Consider the following 23999-nt stretch of genomic DNA (forward strand, 5'->3'; position numbering starts at 1 on the left):
AAACGCTAATGGCAATACTGCATCAGGAATAAGTTAACTAGCTACAAGGCCTTTAGTGAGATGGGAGCTTTACTTTGGGAAGAGACAAGGACTGAAGTGAGGCTACATTAAAATATTAAAAGCTTGGAAACTGGATACTTTACCAAGAAAAATAACAGTGCCGCTAAGAGTCTGGAAACAAAATAACCAGGTATTGGAGACGATTTTGATTGGAAAATTCTGTGGTGTTACTCATTTCGTAGTAATAAAAGTAATTACTTTTGCTTTTTCTACAAAAAAAAAAAAAAAAAAAGCCTTTACATTTTTCAATTTTTTGCATGCTCATTTTAAATTTGCAGAAAGTTTTTTTGCAGAACCTTTTAAGTAGAAGTTGATTTATTTTGGAATAATGTGATTGTCTTTCGATTCTTATTCATGTTAAGAAAAAAAAAAATGTGACTTGTTAAATCTTTACTCCTGTTTGCCCCACACACTTTAGGTTTAAATTGTGGTTTGCGTTTTGCCCCCCCTCTGCAAGTGAGTTTAACACCCCTGAGCTAGACAACTATCATTATGTAAACCTAGCCTTAGTTTCTGAGTCATGAAACACACAAAAAAAGGCCACCCAATGTATTAATCACAAGTATCACAGAATCAATAGGACATCTAAATGCTGTGAATTCATGTCCTCTGGATGTAATATGACCCAGGAAAGGGTCTTCAAAACAAACAGCCAACATTTATTCAAAATACTTTTCTCCAGTCTAAATCAAGGAGGCGGCATATATACCTGGTGCTGGCACAGGAGCCCGTGGTCTTCTGGCGTGTGCTCCGCCGAAAGCTGGGGAGCTCTGCTGGAGGAGACTCGCTGCGCTTTTTGGTGGATTCTCTCAAACCTAAGGTGAGTGAACAATGGCGACATTTAAAATGTGTCAAACACAAGGCAGAGATTTAAAACTTGTGTCAAAATCTTACAGCCATGGTACCACAACTATAAATGTATTTTCAGTGCATTAAAAAAAAAAAAAAAAAAAAAGTCTATTTCAATGCCTGTACCACTGACTGGACTGACTAGCGGTATTAATAGCAACCGTGGCACTATGACAAGGTACCTTTCATTGCTAGACCTCAGAGTCATTTGCTTCTTCAAAGCGAACATGACCCTACGATCAGAAATCCTAAGAAATCAGACCCTTCCTTTGTGTATTTAGCAAATATCAACACTAAAATGTTGAATGAAAATGGCATTACTTCAAAACAAAATGCCTCCCTTAATTAGACATTCCCCAGAATTTGTATTGGTTTACTTACCATTCATGCTGTGAATGCACTACAGTGTGTGGGGTCTCAGATGATGAGAGATGAACAAATTGTGAGAGGTGCAGTTCTTCTAAACCAAATGGTGTGTGGGTCTGCCTGCCTACAAGCATAACTGAGTCAACTGATAGGCTGATAAATAAGCCAACTTAGGAGGAGGATCCTCCCTTTTTTGGAGCAAAAGCCCAACCAAGAACACTTACCAAGAACAGTGTGACCCAACAATCATTTTCAGACTTAGTAGTCAGTTTTACACCAAAGTTTACATGGCAAAAATGTCTGTCTGACTTCCCCGTAAGTCAGACTTAAACAATACAGCTAAACCTTCTGTAAAGTAGCCAACACATTCAGGTAATAAATCAGTATTTAACGTGCAAGTACAGGAAAGGTCAGATGTTAGTGACCATGAGAAGTAAGCAAAGTTTAATAGTGTTGTTACTGTAGAAAATAAGGTCCAAATGAGGTCCAATATAAAAGAAAAAAAATAAAAATCCCAAATCAGATTTGTGCTTGACCTACAATGTTACATACAATCATCAGGGGAATGAACGGGCCACGATCTAGTTTCTTGGACTCCAATTGTTGTGTTTTTTGTTTTTGTATTTTTAAAAATTTAAATAGGGGCCTTAAATCTGGATCTATTTTGTATGTTGCGGATGATCAAGTTCATACTCAAATGCATACTAACTGAAAAACTGGATGAACACTGTGTAGGACACTTGTCATATCATACAAAAAAAAAAGTGAATAGCAAAAGAATATTTTTTCTGGGGAGCAGGGGTCAAGCACCTGCAACAAGGCGCAAAATACAAGTTGTTGTGCTGTTCTGAACAAGAAAGCTGTTATTTGGCTTAACTACCTTCTCTTCTTTTTCATATGTTCAGAATCATAATCCAAGTTCACCCACCATTTCCTCACTACAGCATGTTCAAAAGATATCCATCAGGATTAAAATTCTATTTCCCCTTGAAGGATAACCTTTATATTTAGTAAGTTAAATATAAAAATATTTCAATACGGCAACCAAATCAATTGGGCAAAAAAAAAAAAAAAACCCTCCTCGGTTAAATGTATGAAAACATCCATCCATTTTCTGAGCCACTTATCCTCACAAGAGTTGCGGGAATGCTGGAGCTATCACCGGGCAGGAGGGAGGCTACACCCTAAACTAGTTGCCAGTCAATCGCAGGCTACGTAGACAGAAACTCACACCGAGACAATTTAGTCTCTCCAATTAATACATGTTTTTGAGATGTGTGAGGAAACTGGAGTGCCTGGAGAAACCCTGCGCAGGCACGGAGAGAACATGCAAACTCAACATAGTCTGGGCCGGGATCTAAACCATAGTCCTCAGAACCGTGAGGCTGACACTCTAACCAGTTGCGCCACTGTGCCACCTATACAAAAACATCTTGAGTTTGGTCCGTCTGTGGATTTATGGGAGGTGACCACCTTATAGATCAGTAATATTATATAGGAGCACAAAAACAGGTTTCTACAACGTGAACATACACGAGACTGAAGTGCCAAAATTGAAGTGATTGTTAATATTTACATAAGTTTCTGCAAAAGCTTCCCTATTGCTCTACAAAGGATAAGAATATAGAAATTTATGGAACGTGGATGCCCAACAAACACCTGAAAGGACATATTTAGAAATGGTTGCATATGCATCACACAACCACATTCATGATCAATGATCACATTAAGATCAGATTTGCCATATCTGATGCCTAATGGCGAATGTCAAAGGTCGGCTACTTAAATTGAAATTGCTGAAAGAAACATTTCAAGTTGTTACATTACTGGATTACATTCAGGAACGGTATCCTAACATTCTAGATAAAGTTGTGTTGGACCATAAAACTATATAGTGTATACCCTTCCAAGGAAGTTGCAAAGCCAATTCAGTTCTGTATCATTATGAGCATGTCAATCCTGATTACTCACGTGCTAGTTTCGCTTGTAATCCAGACGGCCCTGGTTTGGAGGTCTCAGTTTTGGATGATCCAGTTAAAGACAGTTTGGGTTTTGGCAGGTTGACTTTCGGGTTGAAGCGTGTGGCCCACTCAAACTTTGAAGAGCTGGCAGACTTTGCCTGTTCCTTGTCACGTGTACTACGGCGAGGAGAGGGGCTTGAGGCGGAACGAGAGCGGCGTGCCTTCGTCTGGTCTTTGCCTTGTTTGACTCTGGCACCTGGCGTGGTAGCACTGTTTGTGCCTGTTGTAGAAGACGAGGAGGACGTTGAGGCAGAAGAGGAGGAGTCTGTCACGTTGCTGCACCCAGCTTTGGCTGAGGCGGCTGATTTAGACGCCAGCTTGGTGGGTTTAACAGTTCTGCCCTCGGTACGATTGGGGAGGGATACGATGGTGCTACTTAGAACAGGGTGAGAATCTGTTTTCTTCCGTTTCTGGACTGGTGAAACCCCAGCAGCTCCACTTTTCTTACTTTGTCCTCTACCTGATGATGCAGGTGCTTCTGCAGCAAGTGACTTCCTCTTAGCTGGGCCTTTCCTGGTCTCTGAGGTATGATCTCTGGGTAAGGACAGGGATCTGGGCTTTTTTGTTGCGGTCAATCCTAAGGTGCTAATTTGGTCCGGAGCTTCACTTCGCTTAAGTCCTCGGGTACCTTCACTCTTAGCCGGATGGCTTTTTCGTTCTTGTTCAGATGTCCCTGCAACCTCTGGGTCGTCTTGCAATACAAACGATGCCACCGAGAGAGCAAGGCTTCTGGGAAGTTGGAAGAAAAATAAAAATGTAATCTAAAAACTTGCTGCTCGCAAATGAATATGCATTCCATCTGGCACTAAGCAAAGCACAGCAAATTTATTTGTATAGCGCATTTCATACACGAGGCAACTCAATTAAAAGCAAAAACAAAATGTACACCATAGGTTAAAATGCACTCAAACATGGAAGTGCCAAGTAAAGAGGAAGGATACCTTTTTGAGCTGTGCCCTCTGGACTGGCCAGTGGCTGAGCTGCTTGTAGCTTTGGAAGCCTTCGCTATAGGCCTTCTACTTTCAGGTAGGGAATTTGCTTTTTGTTTGACCTGTTCTGACTGCAACCTGTAAGGTTGGAAATCAAAGTGCAAGGAACAGTGTGGGTGCTTGTACTTAAGCCACATAGAAAATATTTAATTCAAATAAATCATTTTTAGCACAGGCATGAAAAACAGATGTTACACATTGGATTTGATAGATGTAAAATGGAAGTTTTAAGACTGAACACAATCTGCTTTGGCAAACTGGTCATCCTCAGATTTATTTTATATTTCGAAACCAAGGAAATAATCGAAACAAATCAATTTGAAGGCCAAACTGTTACCATCGTTAAGCCTTCACAACAACTGTTCAGTGATATTTCATATATTTACTGAATTTCAAGTGTAAATTGTTGTTAACCAATATTAATAGCTAGTAAAAGCAAAATGTGTGCTCAAACTTAACTTAGAAGAGTGTGGTCAAGGAACAAGGATGGAACGCAACTCTCCTTACATTACGCTGTCAGCATATTATTGTCATCTTAATGTAATTTGCTGCCGGAGAGCGGCATTGAGTTCTGAGCACCTGCATAGCTAATTAAGATTAACAAAAAATACATTCCAACTATTTTGTGGTGGTATCACAGCAAATGGCAAAGAAAAGAGGACGTAATCTTTTAGATTCTAACTGCGCTTAACTCTCTCTGAGTTTTGAGCAACTTTTGGGACCCCATATTTCCATAAACAGAAATTGTGTGACCACAGTGGGACTTAAATTTAGAGGTTCTTTTTACAGGGCCGACTTATATAAAATATATCCTACATTTAAATTAAATTTGAAGCCAGTTACCAAAACTACAATGATTTATTCACAGTGAAACTGACCTTCCTGCGACTGTTTGGTCTTGTGGCTGGGCCGCAGCAGTGTTCCTCTGTGAACGGCGCAGTGACCCCCCTGGATTGGAATTAGGCCGGTTGGACATTGGCACCTCTCTCCTGAAGGGACATACCCTTTCTAGACACTACCATTCACTGAAATAAAAGAGAAAGAATTGTGGAAAATAACACACATGAAATATTGATGTTACTGTGATACAATCATTACAAAATGCACTTGTATTTGGCAACTGGCAAATCAATATCTGGTGTTTTAAAATTACATTCAAATCGATTTTGGATTTAAACAGGGCTAATAACATTGGGTTATTGTATTTATATAAACACTTAACATTGAAATTAACTACCGTAATGTTGGCTTCATTAGGTTAAGTATTTCACATGAATGTCTTCGATTCATTGATGAATGATGCTTCCTGATCATATGCATGTCATTTACACACAAAAAATTCACAAACTGGATTGAATTATATGTAAAACTATTAAATACATCAACGCAAATAATCACATCTGCCTCTGGAACTGAATTTTCAAATTGATGTAATTAGTATTGTAAAGGAATCAAGCAATGGTAAATCTTTCAAGAATTTCATGTTCTCAAAACACCACAGGCACATGATATGTACAAAAAGACATATTGAAACAACTTCAAAAGCCATTTTATACAAAAACGGTGTTTTTTCAAAGGGATTAATCATGAAATAAGTGATCATAAAAATACGCCATAGTTTGTAAGCTTACAGGGCCATTTTAGGCCTTCACTGACAATGCACCCTGGTCTTTGTTTATTCGTCCATTCGGATGGACCACGCTCACCTTTTATGGCGTAAGTTAAGTTCTAACGTTGTCGGCAACGGAAAACATAAACCGCAGTTAACGCTGATACGCCAGTAATAACACACAATGTAAGTCTAATTCGTGGAAGCCCGGATAATATCTGTCTGAATATCTGACGTAGTTGTCTACAGACACCGACTAGCATGTTAAGCTAGTCTCCGAAACCGAAAATTTGCCAAAGAATTGGTTCCTTTTCTATACTCTATACACGTTAAGAACCAAAAATCCCAACACGAAGCTGGTGAACAATTAGATAGCGACTATTATTAAGACAGGTTGTTAATAAAAGGAAACAACTCAATCGCCTATAAGTATAGCAGCAGCTAATGGAGCAATGAGTAGATGAAATGCGTAGTTGGCGTACCGGTGTGTCAACCTTTCAAAATGTAGCCCTCGACTAAACTCACTTGTCGTTTCCATTTTTCGCTCTTTTTCCTTACAATCGACCTCGTCCTTCCCATGATAACTTATTTGTGTAAGTATTGTCGACACAGGGCCCTTTTGACAGGATACACATCCTAAACAATCCGGTTAGCGTCACACATCAAACACGGTAGCGTCGAAGGCGATTAATGACACACAGGATAGCAAACTACAAACAAGCGCCAGCTAACTTGTTCTACCGACTGGCGTGACAATTGCGGTTTGCTGACAATTATAACAGTCCGAGAAATCTCACGTAAGTTTAGCTAACATGACGTGCCGCTGTAATGTGATGCTTAAACTAATCAAACAAAATTATTGGGAAAAAAACGTGCTACCAGTCACAGGCAGCATCTCTCCAGCGAGTGTCGATGTGAACTGTAGACCTCGCAGGTATGGCTAAATATGGTTAGCAAACTCACAATCACTAATTATTTTCCGAGCTGACAGAAGGCCAATGTCCTACTCTCAGTGACGCCAACTCGCGTTTGTCTTTAACGTTTCAGAGACAGGAACAAGTTGACCTTACATGCCGAGCGTCCGTTTTTATAACGTGCACATCTGACATTTAAAACAGACCAAATCGCTTTGCCTCCCTGTGCCGAGACAATGTTGAAGCACCTTAGCACTGAAGAGCAGAATGTTAACGCATTATTCGACAGCTAATGCTAGCTTAGCTACATACGATGGCAAACGTTTCCAATTTGTTTACTTGCAAACAGTAGACTGACATAGCTCGCAAGTTAGCTCACCATTCCTCCGTTATGGTTTGTCACCACCGGCTAAGATTGCGGTCCAGTCGCAAATAAAATACTGACCTTAACACAGAATTATCAACACAGGACAGTCGAGCACGGTGGCTAACGCTCAACGTTGACAAACCCAGCAAGAGGGTTACAGCTACCAGCTAATGCTGACACGGGAGCTAATTTATAATAGCATGCCTTGGTGTCGCCAGCTTGCTTTTTTGGTTGTAGTTGTTGTTGTTGTGGATGTTTTATACATCTTAACTGCTGATTCACTGCGCCAATCAAACGACAGACTCGTATGGAACTCAGTGTACGGTCTCGTTTTATGAGTGGTAACCACCAGTACACGTTCACGTAAGACAGCAAGACGAAATGGCCTCTTATACCTTTCGGGCACCAAAAAAAAAAAAAAGAAAAGAAAGAAAACAGGAACGCAAAGACGGGATTCGAGACCTAACCAAAGTGTAGAACATTATTTGTTACTATCATTTTCAATTGTGGATATTTTCGGGTGTGAAGGCCGCTGACATAAGTGTCACTGAAAAGCGATACGTTTGTCTTAATGGTGTTACCTATTTCTTCCAGTGTTGTAGTTGTAACAGCCAGTGCACCAGCTCCTTAATTTCCTCTCTCTAGCCCTAGCTGCTGGTTTCACATCAGCTGAGAGACCGACGACTGTGCTATATATACATCCGCCCGATTCGTCCGCGCGGGGACTAGATTCTTCTGATGGTGGTTTCCGGTCTTCGCCGCATTAGAAGTGAACGCTGTTGTCACCGGGCCGCTACCCCATTACAGTTCTTAAAAAAATAAAATAAAATAGGGAGTTGGTTGACATGATGGGACAGGATTTAAATTATAATATAATCAATGTATATTTTTGCATTCTATGGACTGTCAATTTGAAATAATTCAAGAATAATGTGTTTCAACAAAGCGATAGAATTTTTAAAATGTTGTCTTTCTTCACTTTATCAATCAATAGGAAAAAAATGGACACGACTCTTATTAAAATAATCGTTAGTTTGAGCCCTATCATATCCATTTTCTTTGGCACTTATCCTCACGAGGGTCAAGAGCCCATCCCAGCTGTCAACGGGCAGGAGGCAGGATACACCCTGAACTGGTTGCCAGCCAATCGCAGGACACATGGAGACAAACAGCCGCACTCATAATCACACCTAGGGGCAATTTCGAGTGTCCAATTAATGTTGCATGTTTTTGGGATGTGGGAGGAAACCAGAGTGCCCGGAGAAAACCCACACAGGCACGGGGAGAACATGCAAACTCCACACAGGCGGGGCCAGCATTGAACTCGGGTCCTCAGGACTTTGAGGCCAACGCTTTACCAGCTGAGCCACCGTACGGCCGTCCTATCATGCACCCATCCATTTTCTTTGCCGCTTATCCTCACGAGGGTCACGGGGAGTGCTGGAGCCTATCCCAGTTGTCAATGGGAGGCGGGGTATACCCTGAACTGGTTGCCAGCCAATCGCATGGCACAGCGAGACAAACACCCGCACTCATCATCATCACACCTTGGGGCAATTTAGAGTGTTCAATTAATGTTGCTTGTTTTTGGGATGTGGGAGGAAACCAGAGTGCCCGGAGGAAACCCACGCAGGCACGGGGAGAACATGCAAACTCCACACAGCCGGGGCTGGGATTGAACCCAGGTCCTCAGAACTGTGAGGACAACGCTTTACTAGCTGATCCACCATGCCTCAGCCCTATCATATAATCCATCCATCCATCCATTTTCTTTGCCGCTTATCCTCACAAGGCTCGCGGGGAGTGCCTATTCCAGCTGTCAACGGGCAGGAGGCGGGGTACACCCTGAACTGGTTGCCAGCCAATCGCAGGGCACATTGAGACAAACAGATGCACTCACAATCACACCTACAGGCAATTTAGCGTGCCTATCATATTATTATATATATTGAAAAAACAAGCATTCAAAATAATTTATTTTAAGTGCAAAGTCTTGAAAGTCAGAATTATTCTGTCAGTACAGAGGGAATTTTGACAGTTATACATTTTGGAAAGTGAACGAGTTGAATAAACTCAACATTCTTTCCTCAATTAGAAATGCTGAAACGCAAAATTGGGGGAGATTGAGACTATGGAACGTTTAAACAAAAGGTCTGACTTGAATACAAAAGGTCATTGGTCACTTTTCCACTAGCTTCCTGTTTACGTTTATGGTTGAACAGGTCTTGCGAACCCTGCTGGAAGCAATCGGAAATACACAGTCAACGTGTTTCCCCGGGCGGCCAGCAGAGGACGCAACACGGCAAAGAACAGAAACTGCCGTCATATGGCGCGTGGAGGCGGGGAATCAAGTAGGTAACGTGTGCAAAACAACTGCTGTCATTTTGTTTCTCAGCTCAGGCCTAAAGACTACAACACATTTCAGACACATCAGAAAAAGTCATACGTCACCTGAAACCTGCACGTTCAAGCAACAGTACCCTAGGACAGAGGTAGGCCTATGCAATATTGTTTGTTTGTTTTTTCTCTGAAGTACTCTTGGAATTGGTTAAGTAGATGGTTCAATAAATTTCTAGCAAGCTAAACAGCTATATGATCAGGTCAAACAAGTATTATAACTTTCATTGTGTAGCATTACATGTAAGAATCAAGATTATATCATTTCACAATGGGCAAACACATTAAATGTCATAATTCAGTTTGCTAGCTTGCTGGCTAGCTAGCTGAGTTGGAATGATTTGATCTGAAATCACCACACAGACTTTGACTGCAAGGTATTGGCCTATTATTAGACACTAAACATCATACATTGTCTTCTCAGCTGCCCTGCCGATGACAAAAACATTTCATTGCGTAACAATAAAGGATCTGTCTGCCAGACAACTTCCTGAATACCACAGACGTAAGTAGGCCTCGTTCTGAAGCAGAGTTTTGGCCTTGTCCATTTCTATGCCGGAATAGCACCGAGAAGTGCTGCTGTTCCCCTCCCCATCCCCAGCCTAGAGCTCGTCTTTGTGGGTCAGTGATGCAACGGGGGTGACGCAGCAGTGGCTGCAGCTCTTTCTCACAAGGCTACCAACTATACATGGGAATGGGAGAAACATGGATCCTGTGCACGCAGCTTTATCCAACAGGCAGCTAATAGACAAGAGGGAAGAAAAGAAGATGGTAGACGCTTGATCCAGCGCGAAGTGAGAACAAGACTCTGATGAGCTCAAAGGCCACAAGGATATCCAAGGCTGCATATTTAACAACCTCTGCATGTTTGGGTAAGCAACATATAAACTTTGTTTGTTGTGATGACGTGGAAATGTTTCATGAGCTACCTTCACGCTGTAGAGCATGATGACCGTACCTATGTTAAACCTGATCTTGTGTAATCGTTCACCTTCAAAAAAACAAATGCTACTTCTTCTGTGAACAGAATGTGTCGGTCAAGTGTACATCACATTATGCAGAAAAAAAGGCGGCGTGTGTTCACGGACTTAAGTACGGCCCCACGTGTAGGTCACAGTCCTAATGCATTTACCGTAATTTCCGGCCTACAGAGCGGACGGCATTATAAGCCTCACCCAGTACATTTGTAAAAGAAATACCATTTGGTACAGACACAAGCCGCACCTGTGTAAAAGCCACAAGTGCCCATATTGAAACCCACGTTGAAACACGGGATATTTACAAAGAAAGGCGGTACACAGAAAGAGTTTTCAAAGTTTTAAAACCTAATCTTATCTTAACATAGGAAAAACATGGTAGCACGAACAGGGCTGGTTAAAAAAACAAAACATACCGGTAAAAACAAAACAAACAAAAAACCCACCCGCGGCAGCTATACAGTAGCAACACGGTAGCACACGACTAACAGAGCTGGTAAAAAAAAAAAAAATACCCAAATTACTGAGACGCGGAAGTAACACAGCAGAAACACGCTAGCATGGTGCTAACAGGGTCGGTTAAAAGAAAAACACCTAAATCACTGAGACGCGGGAGTAACACTGCAGAAACATGCTAGCACAGCGCTAACACGGCCGGGTTAAAAAAAAAAAAAAAAAACATACCGGTAAAAATCCCTGAGATGCGGCAGTAACACAGCAGCAACATGCTAACAAAGCGCTATCAGGGTTGGTTAAAAGAAAAACACCTAAATCACTGAGACGCAGGAGTAACACAGCAGAAACACGCTAGCGCGGCGCTAACTGGGCCGGTTAAAAAAAGCACAGACCAGTAAAACTCACTGAGACACGGCACCAACACGCTAGCACAGCACTAACACTAGCGCATGTGAAAATTTTGTAATCCTACTGTTCACATAGACACGAAAAAATCTGATACTTGTCACATTGCGCAAAAAAAAAAAATCAGAATGGATGTCCAGTGGGTGTGTACCCATGGATCCATGTAAAGTGGGAATAGTGTGTCAATGATGATCAGGTGCTGCCTTAACTTGTTTTATTAATGCATTTACTGCTTCCTGCTACAGATAGACTTTTAGTACCCGGTAAATACAGACTATCCAATACTTGTTTTGGAAGTACAATACCAAATTTTAGAAACAAAAGATTAAATGATTTTGTTCTTATAATACTAAAATACATAAAACCCTCTATAAAGGCCTTTACCCGTTCAAGCCCTTTTCTCTGCTCTAGAATGATGCATGCATTGAAATGCGGCCTTTTTCAATTGTCAATTAAATACCAGAACTATGACTTGGGAAAAAAAGAATGGAACTTCATCCAGCATCTTTTTTTTTTTTTAATCCCTATACATTATATATTTGAGCTATAAAAAATACATCAGGGTAACTCCTCCAGTGGCTGGATTATATCCCACCGGGTTGTTGCAGGTGTTTCCCACATCGTGACATCAAGGGACTCAAAAGAGCCCTCAACAGTGGACTAATCAAAGAGAAGGTGCATTTTTGGGCTGCAGGCATGCGTTGTTTTCTTTCCTTTTATTGTAGAAGAGCCAGGAACCTAGGGTGACTTAAAAGAGTGGCATGAGGCGCACACATCTGAACAGACTTGGAACAGACGCATAATCTGAAGGTGGTTACTGATAAGGTAGTGGTAGGGAGAGTGTGGCCAGAAAGCCTAGGATCGTTAGGTATTGTATATATGTCACAGTTTTAATCCTCATTAGAGAATGATTTTATCACACCTGAGCGACTATCGTCACACTGTGTACCATTCAGCAAGGTACCCATGCATGTCCTGACTTGAAGTTTTGCACTTGAGACATGAAAACGCCCCACACTTTCAAAAAACAGAGTGACAGAGACAAAGCAAGACGGAGCCCAAAAGAGAGTCGATCATTTCAGCAAGACACTTGTTGAATTACATCCAGTGCACTGTATCACTTTTTGTAAGACTGTTATTTTCTAAATACAAAATTGAACTTGGTTCTTGGCATCTTCATTGCCTCCCTGCACGAGCTTCTAAACAAAAGAACTGCAAAACCTACAAAAATGGTTCCGTAAAATGACTCTGGTGGTGGTGAGGAAGATTAAGAAGACAAAGGTAGACCAGAGAGCCATGTGGTGTAAGCTGAGAAAGGAAGAGTGCTGTTTAGCTTTTCACGAGGAGGAGGCGCTTTCAGAAGACTGGACCACAACAGTCAAGATGACTGGAGAGACAAGCAGGACAGTACTCAGTGTATTCTGGTAAGAAAGGGGAGAAGAAGTTAGTGGGGGAATGCAGGAAAGCATACAAAGAAAGAGGTCAGCTAAGAAGACGTGGGACACTGACAGGAATGAGAAGAGAGAACAAGAATAGACAGAGATGCGATACAGGGCAAAGGCAGAGGTGGAAAGACCCAAACAATTTATTACGTGGCTTGATGGTGTCGGAGAAATACAGAGACGCTCGTGAGGCGGTACATTGTGTCTTTGTAGATCTAGACCAGGGGTCACCAACCTTTTTGAGACTGAGGGCTATTTCGTTACCGTTGATCGTATGAAGAGCTACGCGACCTGTTTGTGGGGAAACTTCAGACTCAGTTCATTATACGTACATAATCCATTTAAATTTATTGTGACATTACACAACATTGACATTACAGGTATTTTAAAAAGTAATTAACAGCAATTCAAATTCAAAAATTAAAGCGCAAATAATTTGTGGCCTGTGGTATTTTTCGAACAAGCCTCGTGGATGATTAATGTACTGCAGCAATTGAAGTTTACTATAAAACTAAACATACAACAAAAAGAACTGCATAAATTGTGTATGTATAAATCCAAGAAAAAAAGTTTTAGAGCTCAGTAGCGTAATACTGGAATGCAATGGAAAACTCTATTGACGAGGTAGCTGCAATTAGCATTAGCTCACAGGAGGGATCTACCTTTAAATAGCAAATATTCCCACAGAAACACCGCTGTCACACATACAGACAGGTAATATAACATTATTCTCAAGTATATTCCAAATCTGTGAAAAAACGGTTGATTAAAGTTCTATGATGACTTTCTTCTTTCTCTGTAGCTTACAGTAAACGTGCAACGTTGACACTAAATGGCCAAGGCAAACGTCTGCTCGCATTTTCTGGCAGGCTGGGTTTTCATGCAACAACCGGGAAAAATTCCACTTGAGGTTTCCCAGAATGCATTGCTAGAGTTAAAATTGCTGTATCATGTTTATTAAATGGATGGACGTTTGGACTGTTGTATTATTTTGTATGGACAGGGTTTGATTGTGAAAATGGTCGTGTTTAGTAGTGTACTGGTAAATCTGTGTTTTCCTTTCTTAAATTGCTGCTGCTTTTGACACCCTTAGGATGGTTAGGTTATTAATACCACTTGCAAGCCTGTAATCCTATGAATATTAGAAGATCCTCATGTTGCATAAACGATCTAATGCGAGTGATTGCATCATTCAAGAGCAGATGACGGAACTGGTTGGAAATTTAGCAAAGGATTCCAGGGACTTTTCAACTGTAGAACTTGTTCTCTAGAAGAGCTAGTTCTCAATTCCCATCGCTTATCTTCATCTGCTATTGAGTACTACATAGTTCTCATTCTTTGTACATTTTCACTGTACAATTTGAAATGTGGACTCATCAAACCACACAAGACTTTTCCACTTTGCGTTAGTCTATTTTATATAAGCTTGGGGCCAGAGAACCTGGTGGCTTTTCAGGGTGTTGGTGATAGTTGGTTTTGCTCTGCATAGTAGAGTTTTAAGTTGTACTTATGGATGAAGGACCAAATTGTATTTACTTACATTGTTGTTTGAAGTGTTCCTGAGCCCAAGTAGTAATATTCTTTACACATTAATTTCTGTTTTTAATGCAGTGCCACCTGAAGGATTAAAGGTCAAGGGCATTCGATGTTGATTTTCGGCCTTGTTGCTTACATACAGTGATTTATACAGATTATCTGAAGCTTTTAATCATCATATGGACAGTAGACGCTGTTGGACTATTTTCTCAGGCACATGTTCACAAAGAGGTGACCCTCACCCCATCTTTGCTTGTGAATGACAGAGCAATTCAGGGAAGCTCCTTTTCTACCCAGTCATGGCACCCACCTGTTATCAATTGCTCACCTGTGGAATGTTCCAAATTAAACAGGTGTTTAACGAGCATTCCTCAACTTTGTGTTTTTTGGCACCTGCCAGACTTTTGGGAATGTGTTACAGGCATCAAATTCTAATTTGATTATTTACTAAAAAAAAAAGTTTGAACATTAAATAACTTGTCTTTATCATGTATTCAATTAAATATTGGTTGAAAATTAGTTGCAAATCAGTGTAGTGTGTTTTTATTGAACACAATGTCCCAACTTAATTGGAACTGATTTTGAATTATTTAGTCCTAATCATTCAACTACGTTCCCAAAATTCCAGCATTATAGATTGCTGTTCCACACTAGATTTGGAATTAATGCAAATAATCACGAAGTTATCAAACATACAGTATACACCTGAAGTCCCCACAAGGGCCACGGCAATGATGGAGCATATCCTAGCTACACACGCTGTATAGTAAAATGCTACAGTAGGGGTCTCAAACGGGCAGCTTGTGGGCCTGCGAGACAATATTTTGTGGCACCCACCTTAATGTAAAAATGTATTAGTGCTGCCCTCAAAATTTATATGAATTGCACTTCCACAATGCTGTGTGCGAAGCTGACAAAACTACCAGTCACAGTGGGGTATATGGCATGACATCGACCAGGCTTGATGCAAGCAGAGAAACATTTTTTAATGAGTGAAAGTTATAGTAGCGTTCCCATGGAGAGTTTTATGAGTAGTTTTGCACACAGTCTATTTACACCAGCGTCCTTGTTTATCTTATCCATCCATTATCTGAGCCGATTATCCCAACAAGGGTGGCGGGAGTACTAAAGCCTATCCCAACTAACTTTGGACAAGAGACGGAGTACACCCTGAACTGGTTGCCAGCCAATCACAAGGTACATCGAGACAGACAACAGTCGGACTCACAATCATACCTAAGGGCATTTTAGAGTCTCCAATTAATGCATGTATTTAGGGTTGTGGGAGGAAACCGGGGTCCCCGGAGAGAAAAGCAGTCGACTCCACACAGGTGGGGCCGGGATTTGAACCCCAGTCCTCAGAACTGTGAGGGAGACGCTCTAACCAATTGCTCTAACCAGTTGCGCCACCGTGCCGCCTGTTTCTTATGTTGTTTTTTTGTTGTTATTGTTGTTTTAATGTTTGATAAAATCTGAGTTTTTTTAGTTTCTAATTTAAATGTGCGCCGAGGCTGCGACCCAGCTTCAGCCAAACTCTGCCTCCAGCGGCCCCAAGGTAAACTGAGTTTGAGACCCCTGTTCTACAGCTTCCAGAGACAGTCAATGATGGTGTACTGCAGGGGTGTCAAACTAATTTTTGGTGCGGGCCACATTGTTGTACCGATTTCCCTCAGACGGCCTAAATGACTGGGAAACCATGAAAATCTTTCGCCTCATCGTATTTACACATGAAATTTTTGAAGTAGTTTTGGAATCTGAAATGAAGGGTGAATTGATTTTTCAACTGTTTCGGAACTGCGCTGTATCGAGTTAGCTTGGGTGATCAGTCTGTTATGTTTGCTAGTGCTGGTTTCTTTTTACGAAGCGTAGAATGTAAAATGTTGGGAATTGATCGTAGCCATCTTAAAGAGATGGAATACAATGTCATGTGACACCCCCTCCCGCACTGAGTTGTGGAAATAAAAATCCCTGTTTTCATCCTCAGAGGCTCAGAGTGCCATGGTGGGTTCAGCTTCATCCCCTCCCCCCCAACTCGTCTGCAGTGCTGACGCATCTGCTGCTTGTGCATCAATCAGCAGCCTCTGTGTCGGCAAATATTGCACCAGTATCAGAACTGTTTTACTCCAAGCATTCAGTTGCCAGGCTCACTGAAATTGTGAGTGAAAACATTAAGAGCAGTTTCTTCTTTGCTTGCAGTGATACAAATCAGGACTACTGTGCCGCCATCTTCTCTCCGGTTCCGCATTACCAACTGCTGCCTCTGTGTAAGCGAAGAAGGGCATGTGTATAATATATTGCTGCTGCTGGGTTAGGCTGTGTATTAAATAGCCATATGCGTTCTTATTTTTGGTCAGCATTACGATCCAGATGGATAGCTAGTGTGGTGCTGTGGGGGATCAATGAGGCATTTATGGATCGCAGAGGAGTCTTGCTACCAGTAATGCATTTGCTCTGGTTTGTATCGGGCGCAGAGCTTGTGTGATGTCGCACCTTGCTGAATTCTCGGCAATCCCTCTGCTACGCATGATAGAAGTTGCAGTTTCCTGCAAAAAAAAAATGTGTCCGTTGCCCAGCTAGCACAAAGGCTAGCCCATCCTCCACTGTAGCTACATGCTGTGGAAGGACAGAAGAGGGACAGCCAGAGCAGAGAAAAGCAGATCAGATCCAGTTTGGGACTTGGGACGCACAGACAGAGGCGAACGACAAGGAAGCTGAAGTCATCAGCACAGAGAAAGGGAGAGGAGCAGATTTGTCTGAAAAGACTCTCTCCTTGTGACAGCACTTCTGTGCACCGACCACAAAAATAAGACGAGCCTTATTCTCACAGAACAGTTTCTTCTTGTAAAGTCGGTTTGAAATGTATAGAGAAGGCAGACTGTGTTGCCCTCCATCATTTCCTCTAACTTTATAAGGTACGTTTTGCATGTTTCTCAATCTATATTTGTTGTTTAAGCACGCATCAGAGGCGTGTGGCATTTGCTCGGTGTTTTTGTCTCCTGTCTGAGAAGATGGTACATGGACATTTCTTAGTTTGTGGTGGAATGGATTTTATATAACGCGCACTAAAAAATCCTGCACATTCATTTGCAGTGATGTTGCTAAATCATGAGCGCTGATGATTAATCCTAAAATACCACCTAAAGACTACATTGCTTACTAGTCTCCTGTGAGTTGGGTTTCTCAAAACAAAATATTTGTGGGAAAAATTGACAATATAGTGTTGCCTGTCATCCAGCTTCATCCCAATGCATACCATGCAATAGTAGGTTGCCATAACAACAGAAGCCTGTTGGAGGAATGACATGGAGCCTGGTTTTATTATTAGCAATACGAGTGTTTGGGGGTTGGCGGTGTTATTGTATTTGTAAATTTTACAACCATATAATGTCACAATATTTTACTGAACTAAGTGCTTAGGTTGGACCCTTGTGAGGATCAGCAGCTCAGAAAATGGGTGGGTGGATGATGAGGATGATTGCCCAAAAGAGTAGTCCAAGTGAGACACTAAATGATTCGGTATGACTCAAACAACCGTCACTAGGAGCCCACACAAACAAGTTCATGCTGTAAAATCCTGTTTCAAAGTGATAGTGAAAGAACTGTAACAACCATCTTGTGTTTTAGTTAGAGTCACAGAAATCTTTTGAATTGTTGATTATCCCTTGAGTTTTTTTTTTTTCTTTTAATTTAAACTCCATAGAAATTCCAAATGTACCCAACACTGCTGGATCAAGCTTCATATCTGAAAACAAATTAATAAAAGGGACTAAATGTCACTTGTGATGAAGAGGATCATGTATGGGAATTACGAAGAAAATTATTTCCATAAGAATGTTGATCTGCTGGCATGGAGGCTTATCTGTCAGGGCATTACTGCCATCTAGTGTTATGATATGAGCCAAATTATGTCAAAGGTCTTTATATTGTTCTGCATTTATATTTACTTATAGTTTATTTCTCACACTAATGTAACTTGTTCTTGTTTTCTAGATGGCTGGGATTTGTTGGTTCAATTAGAAGCCGATGGATAGTTTTCACTCTCACACCGTGCTCAGCAAGCTCAATGAGCAGCGCTCACAAGGCCTTTTCTGTGATGTGACTATTGTGGTGGAGGATGTGAAGTTCCGCGCCCACAAAAACATCCTGGCAGCTTGCAGTGGCTATTTCAAGAATGCTCTGACAAATGAAACATGGAGTTCTAGCCGCGTACTGGAGCTAATGGACCTTAAATCGGAAGTTTTTGCCTGCGTTCTCAACTTCATCTACTCTTCAAAGGTGACATCGCCTTCCATCGAGGACAAGGAGGAGCTAATAGCAGCAGGGAAAAGACTTGGTATTCCGTTTTTGGAGAAGCTTGCAGGGCAAGAGAGACAGAACAAGGGTCTAAACCATCCAGATTCTCTTAAACCCACAGAGCGGAGCACAGCTAGTGTGCGTAAAAAAAACAAGGAGGCCACCAGAACTGAAGAGAAGGAGATAGACGGTGCTAGGGGACCACGAATCACCAATGCCTTCTCCATCACTGAGGTATGTCCTGGGAACAATCCGTTCACCCCACTGGAAGAAGGTAGGCAGTCACCAGATGAGGGGCAGCTTCCAGCAACTTGCCCAACATCCTCCTGCCTTGATGGGATCACTGAAACTTGCCACACCTTCTTAGACCACTCATATGCTGTGAACCAAGTAACCGAAGATAAAGGTCAGAAGAGTCAATGGGACAACAAGAAGGTGTCGAGGTCAGCACCATTACAGCCAAAGCAAACCACTTACCGGAATTTAGGGCCCCTCAAAAAACGTCACAGGCTCAGAGGTGCTTTTTTTCGAAGTCCATTTTTAACACATACTGAACCACACACAGAAAAAAATACTTTAACCCCAATATTAGCTGATGGGGTGACTTTTGCATCTGCACCCTTTCCACAGAATGAACAGGACAAGCCCAGAGATGCTGTGATTGCTTTGGGCAACAGCCATGTCCAGATAGCTTCAAGTCCTTCGGCTCTACCCCCTCACACAGCAGAGGATAGCGTTCCAATCTACGGATGTAAACATTGTCCAGAGATATTTAGGAATGAATCCCTCCTTACCATCCACTCAAAGGTACATAAAAGGTATTCTGATAGCCGTTTCATTTGCAAATTTTGTGACAAAAAATTCATACATCTGAAACGGCTGCGCACCCATGAGCAAAAGTGTCCTAAGGCTTTGAGGGGAAAGCCTAGAGACGTTTCCAGTGACGTAGATATCAAGGAGGAGGATCTCGATTCAGGTAGCATCTCGAGCGAGGAGACCACCAAAACACAGTTTTCTCCTGTTGACCACCCAATGACTGGCTCCCTTTTTGTACATAAATTAGAGCACCCAAAAGATGAAGCTAAAAAAGGCTCAAGTAGCATTCAGAGAAGATACAACTGCAGTGTATGTAAACGGGTGTATATAACACTTTCCAGTCTGAAGCGGCATGAGAATGTACATTCCTGGCAGCGGGCTTATCCCTGTCATTACTGTAATAAAGTGTTTGCATTGGCAGAGTACCGTACAAAGCACGAAATCTGGCATACAGGCGAACGCCGCTATCAGTGCATTTTCTGCCTGGAAACATTCATGACATATTACATCTTGAAAAACCACCAGAAGTCTTTTCATGGGATTGACCCCACATTATCCATTAAACGAAAATCTGCCAGTGGTGGTCTGAAAGCCAGCGTTTATCCAATCAAGCTCTACAGGCTTCTGCCCATGAAGTTTCGAAAAAGACGATACAAGACGTACAGTCAGACATATTCGGAGGGTGATGAAACTGACTTTCATGCGCCACTGGACAGCAATCCGCTCTGCCCTCAGTTTGAGGGGGATAGTGTGAGCGGCTGTGCCGATGCTGGTTCGCTGCCATTGACATTCATGGCAACAACAAAGATGGTGGCTCCTATCATGCCTCGCATCAGCTTTGACAAGCCCTGTAATTCAGATATTGACCAAGGTTTGCACCACAGTTATCACCAGAGGGTAACGGGAAAAGACGCTGAGCTTGATTCACATTTTAACTTTGACTGCACAGCCCCTTTGCAATCTGACCCAGCATCTTCCTCTGTGAACTATAAAGGTAACCCTCTTGATCTAATCAACTCACATCACATAAGTCAAAATGTGACATTCCTAAGCTCACTTAGCACTGTTGAAAAGCTCAATGAGTTATCTGCTTCTGCAAAAAGAGTTGAGACAATGACTAGGGAAGTGCTTCAGTCAAATAGTGAGACGCTGAATCTCGAAAAAACAGTGGGGGCAAAGACAGAAACCTACATTGCCAAACCTGTATGCCCAGGTCCTTCCGGAGATGGAGATGCAATGCCACTATGCCAGATAACTGTGAAAATAGGTGATGAAGCGATCATCCGCCGCAGAATCAAAGGGTCCAAGCTCTTCCCAAGAAGGAAAAAGAAGCTAAGACAATTAGGGGAGATGGAGAGCCCAAATCAACTCCATCCAGATGACAATTTGGCGATCCCCAGGCTCCGCTTCAGACCCGACCTTTCAAGTTTAATATCTGAGACATATGAAGGTTCCAATGAATGTGACATGGCTGATGAGCTTTGGCGACCCTACTCATATAAAGCTAAAAAGAAGAAAAAGAAGCTGCGATTCAAGCACAGACGAGCTTTGTTTCACCATTACAATGAGACCGTTAGAAGTGACACGGGTGCCGCTGAGGCTCGACTGGACAATTGGCAGTCAGGAGACGGTATCTCAGGTGGGGGGGATGTAAAACGTAGTCTCAGGAGTTGTAGCCCAAGAACAACCTACAACTGTGAAATTTGCGACAGTTCTTTTATCACTGAGACAGGTTTAAGAGCACACATTATTGGTTCTCACCCATATTTCTGTCGCACTTGTGGTAAACAGGGTCCCCCAGGAGAAACACCTAGTGGCAATGATTACATTTGTAACAATTGTATGGAAAATGGCTCCTGCTTTGATAGTTCAACCTGGAGCCCCAAACCAGAAAAAAAGTTTCGCTGTTCCTTCTGTCCCCAGCGGTTTCTCTACCTTGCAACCAAGAGAAGCCATGAGAAAAAACACCAGGAGACAAGTGGAGAGAGTTACACCACTCAACCATGTTTGGAATATTTGGATAACTTGAGTAAGGAAAACAAGAAAGACTGCATCAAAACAGAGGAAGATGACAATCAAGAAGGTTCTGAAGTCCAATGTGAGGAAGGAGTACATTTCCACATTAAGAAACCTAAAACAGAGGACACCACAGAGTTGAATTTGACGCCACATCAGGACATTACATATACACACAAAAGTTCTTTAACACCCCAGACTGAGTCAATGTTCACTCCGACCTCACCTTCAAAAATGAAACATAAAATGAAAAGAATTATCAATCCACCACATTCTATAGATGTGTCTTTGAAATCACAAGTTCAAAAGAGAGAACCTAATAGATACAAGGATAGTCTGGAAGTAAACAGCGTAAATGATAACGAGAAGTCCAGCAAAATGTCAAAGAAGAATGCATTGGACTTTAAAGACAGCCACATTTCCGCACACAAGCCAGAGGAATTGATGTGTAAAGAGAAAATATTTTTCTGAACCCCTTTAAGCATTGAAGCCTAAAAAGTGTGTGTGTGTGTGTGTGTGTGTGTGTGTGTGGTGTGTGTGTGTGTGTGTGTGTGAGAGAGAGAGAGAGAAGAAAGAAATAATTACTGCTGTGAGTAGTAAATGTTTTAAAGTTGCAATTGCAGCAGAGCTGAACAAAATGTTTCTAAAGAACTTCCAAAAACACACTGAATATAAAGGTCTAATGTCTGCTGGAATTTTATCCTAGTCAACAGGAGTGACTCTAATTTATATACTGTAAATTTTGAAGACCTTCTGTCATAGACCACATTTTGTCTATGCATCACTTGTAAAGCAGATTGTGAGTTGGCTGGCAGAGCCAAAAAAAAAAAAAAAAGGGTTGCCGAAAGTAGGTTGAAATCTTTTTTTTTTTTTTTTTAAGTTTTGCTTTTCTGAAGCAAAATTGGATACACTTTAAAATTGAGGGCAATGTGTATCTGGGAACAATAAAACGAGCTTTGTTGAATTTCTTGGACTCCAATCCCACTATAATTGAACATAGTGGGTAGCACTTTATACTCTTTTACAAAAATTTAGTTACAAATTGATGGACTATGTAATCCTTTGAATTTTGAACACAGCACCGTTAAGTCCCTACTTTGTTGTGTGTGATATAAACAGTATATAAACCATGTAAAATTATTTAAATAAAATTTCATGTACTAAACCGTCATATCGTTGTTTGTTTGCTGAGTCACTGAATTGAGCTCACGGTTAAGTAATTTATTGGCAATGATCAAATTTTACATGAAGGAGAAGAAATCTTTATGAAAATAACTTCGCTCGTATGAAGTCTGTTACCTGCTCATCATCTTCCTGACAGCAACATCTTAAACAGTTACTTCCCTTATCCCACCTTGAGACAAACTCTCCAGATGTCACAACTTCCATTCCACATTTACATCTGAGCTTATCACACAAGTATCATTTTTTTCCCATTTAATATGGGGCAGAAGCCAAAGAGGAGCCCCCCCAAATTTGTTAGCAGATCTGGAAAAGCAAACAACAGATATTTTTGACATCTGGATCACTGCCACATTGCCTCCACTTGAACTTTGCATATCACTGGAACAAGACACTGGGGCTTGATTCTAATAAATTAGTGGGTTTTCTTGCACCATATTGGCCAGGGACACTCTAGTAGTGGTGTCGATTGTTATTAAAATCTCCCTACAGGTCATTGGCACTGTATGCGTGCCCTCTTTTGAAGTAGACCAAATTAAAATGTTTTAGTTACTGTACCTGTATTTTTTTAAAGTTCTTTTGCTGCATGTGTAGGTTTGTAGCTGGTGGAATATAAATTAATCCTTGCATTGTTTATTTTTGAAAATATTATAGAAACATTTGGAAACATGTGGAAATTTTTCATTTTGTTTTTTTGTGTAATTCATGAATTTTTTTAAAGCTACTTTACAGCCGTGGGGTACTGTGGAAGAACTTTAGAAGTCACAAACAACCTGGCGTTCCACCATCATCCCCAAGATTTACGTATTTCTCATGAGACATAAGGTAACATTGCAAGAGAGAGAAAAATTATAATATGGAACTGGTAGGCACCACCCTTGAGAGGATCAGCAGACTGGAAAAGGAATGGATGGAATTTGAACTTGTTCCGTGTAAGCAGTGTCAAATGCAATATTTTACATGTTACATATGCCTGAATCAACAATAATAAAAGACTAAGAATAACAAACAGTGCATGCAGATTCAAAAGGTGATTATACATTTTGTTTTTTGAACATTTTAACATTACACAGGCTAAGAATCAAACGTCTTATGATGGACAGATTGTTGCATTCCCATTATTTTCTATAGGGAACCGTTTTTTTTTAATGTAGACAAGTGAAGGTAGTTTCACAGTTATAATATGCACCTTTAATTCACGAAAGTACTGTTTGTAGCAAATCATATTCTGCATTATGTCTTAAACGTCTGGCTAATAATAAAAGCTAATATTGCGAACCTTGTGGATGTACCCGTGCTAAAAA

General features: G+C 41.2%; 2 protein-coding genes across 14 annotated transcripts in view; one reads left to right on the top strand and one right to left on the bottom strand.

Moving 5' to 3' along the window:
- trip12 (thyroid hormone receptor interactor 12) overlaps window positions 1-7914 on the bottom strand; it is a 30557-nt gene extending 22643 nt beyond the window's left edge. For 4 of the 7 annotated variants that reach the window (XM_061828252.1, XM_061828251.1, XM_061828246.1 and 1 more), the window contains exons 1-5: window positions 7757-7914; window positions 5164-5310; window positions 4238-4363; window positions 3247-4025; window positions 770-875 (exon numbers count right to left, since the gene is read on the bottom strand). In XM_061828252.1, coding sequence (XP_061684236.1) covers window positions 770-875; window positions 3247-4025; window positions 4238-4363; window positions 5164-5261 — 1109 coding nt within the window. In that variant the 5' untranslated portion in view covers window positions 5262-5310; window positions 7757-7914. Of the gene's footprint in view, window positions 1-769; window positions 876-3246; window positions 4026-4237; window positions 4364-5163; window positions 5311-6419; window positions 6558-6773; window positions 6912-7253; window positions 7476-7756 lie in introns of those variants that run through there. The other 3 variants (XM_061828249.1, XM_061828250.1, XM_061828248.1) reach the window with 3 other exon arrangements.
- On the top strand, window positions 5958-22678 carry zbtb38 (zinc finger and BTB domain containing 38). Of its 7 annotated transcripts, none has more exons than XM_061828256.1 (6): window positions 6600-6691; window positions 9398-9526; window positions 9601-9667; window positions 9997-10077; window positions 10174-10444; window positions 18379-22678. In XM_061828256.1, the coding sequence occupies exon 6, from the start codon at window positions 18412-18414 to the stop codon at window positions 21982-21984; it is 3573 nt and encodes a 1190-aa protein (XP_061684240.1). In that variant the 5' UTR covers window positions 6600-6691; window positions 9398-9526; window positions 9601-9667; window positions 9997-10077; window positions 10174-10444; window positions 18379-18411; the 3' UTR covers window positions 21985-22678. The 7 variants fall into 7 exon arrangements, with proteins under 7 accessions (XP_061684244.1, XP_061684238.1, XP_061684240.1 ...); XM_061828259.1 differs by having other exon boundaries at window positions 9997-10444; window positions 18379-19198; window positions 19312-19439; XM_061828254.1 differs by lacking the exon at window positions 6600-6691 and adding an exon at window positions 5966-6001 and having other exon boundaries at window positions 9997-10444.
- The last annotated feature ends 1321 nt before the right edge of the window (window positions 22679-23999 follow it).

The sequence above is a fragment of the Syngnathoides biaculeatus genome, chromosome 8 (assembly GCF_019802595.1).
Source record: "Syngnathoides biaculeatus isolate LvHL_M chromosome 8, ASM1980259v1, whole genome shotgun sequence".
NCBI lineage: Eukaryota > Metazoa > Chordata > Actinopteri > Syngnathiformes > Syngnathidae > Syngnathoides > Syngnathoides biaculeatus.

Excerpts from the sequence above, each read along its gene's own strand:
- zbtb38 (XM_061828254.1), top strand. The coding sequence starts at position 18,412 with ATGGATAGTTTTCACTCTCACACCGTGCTCAGCAAGCTCAATGAGCAG.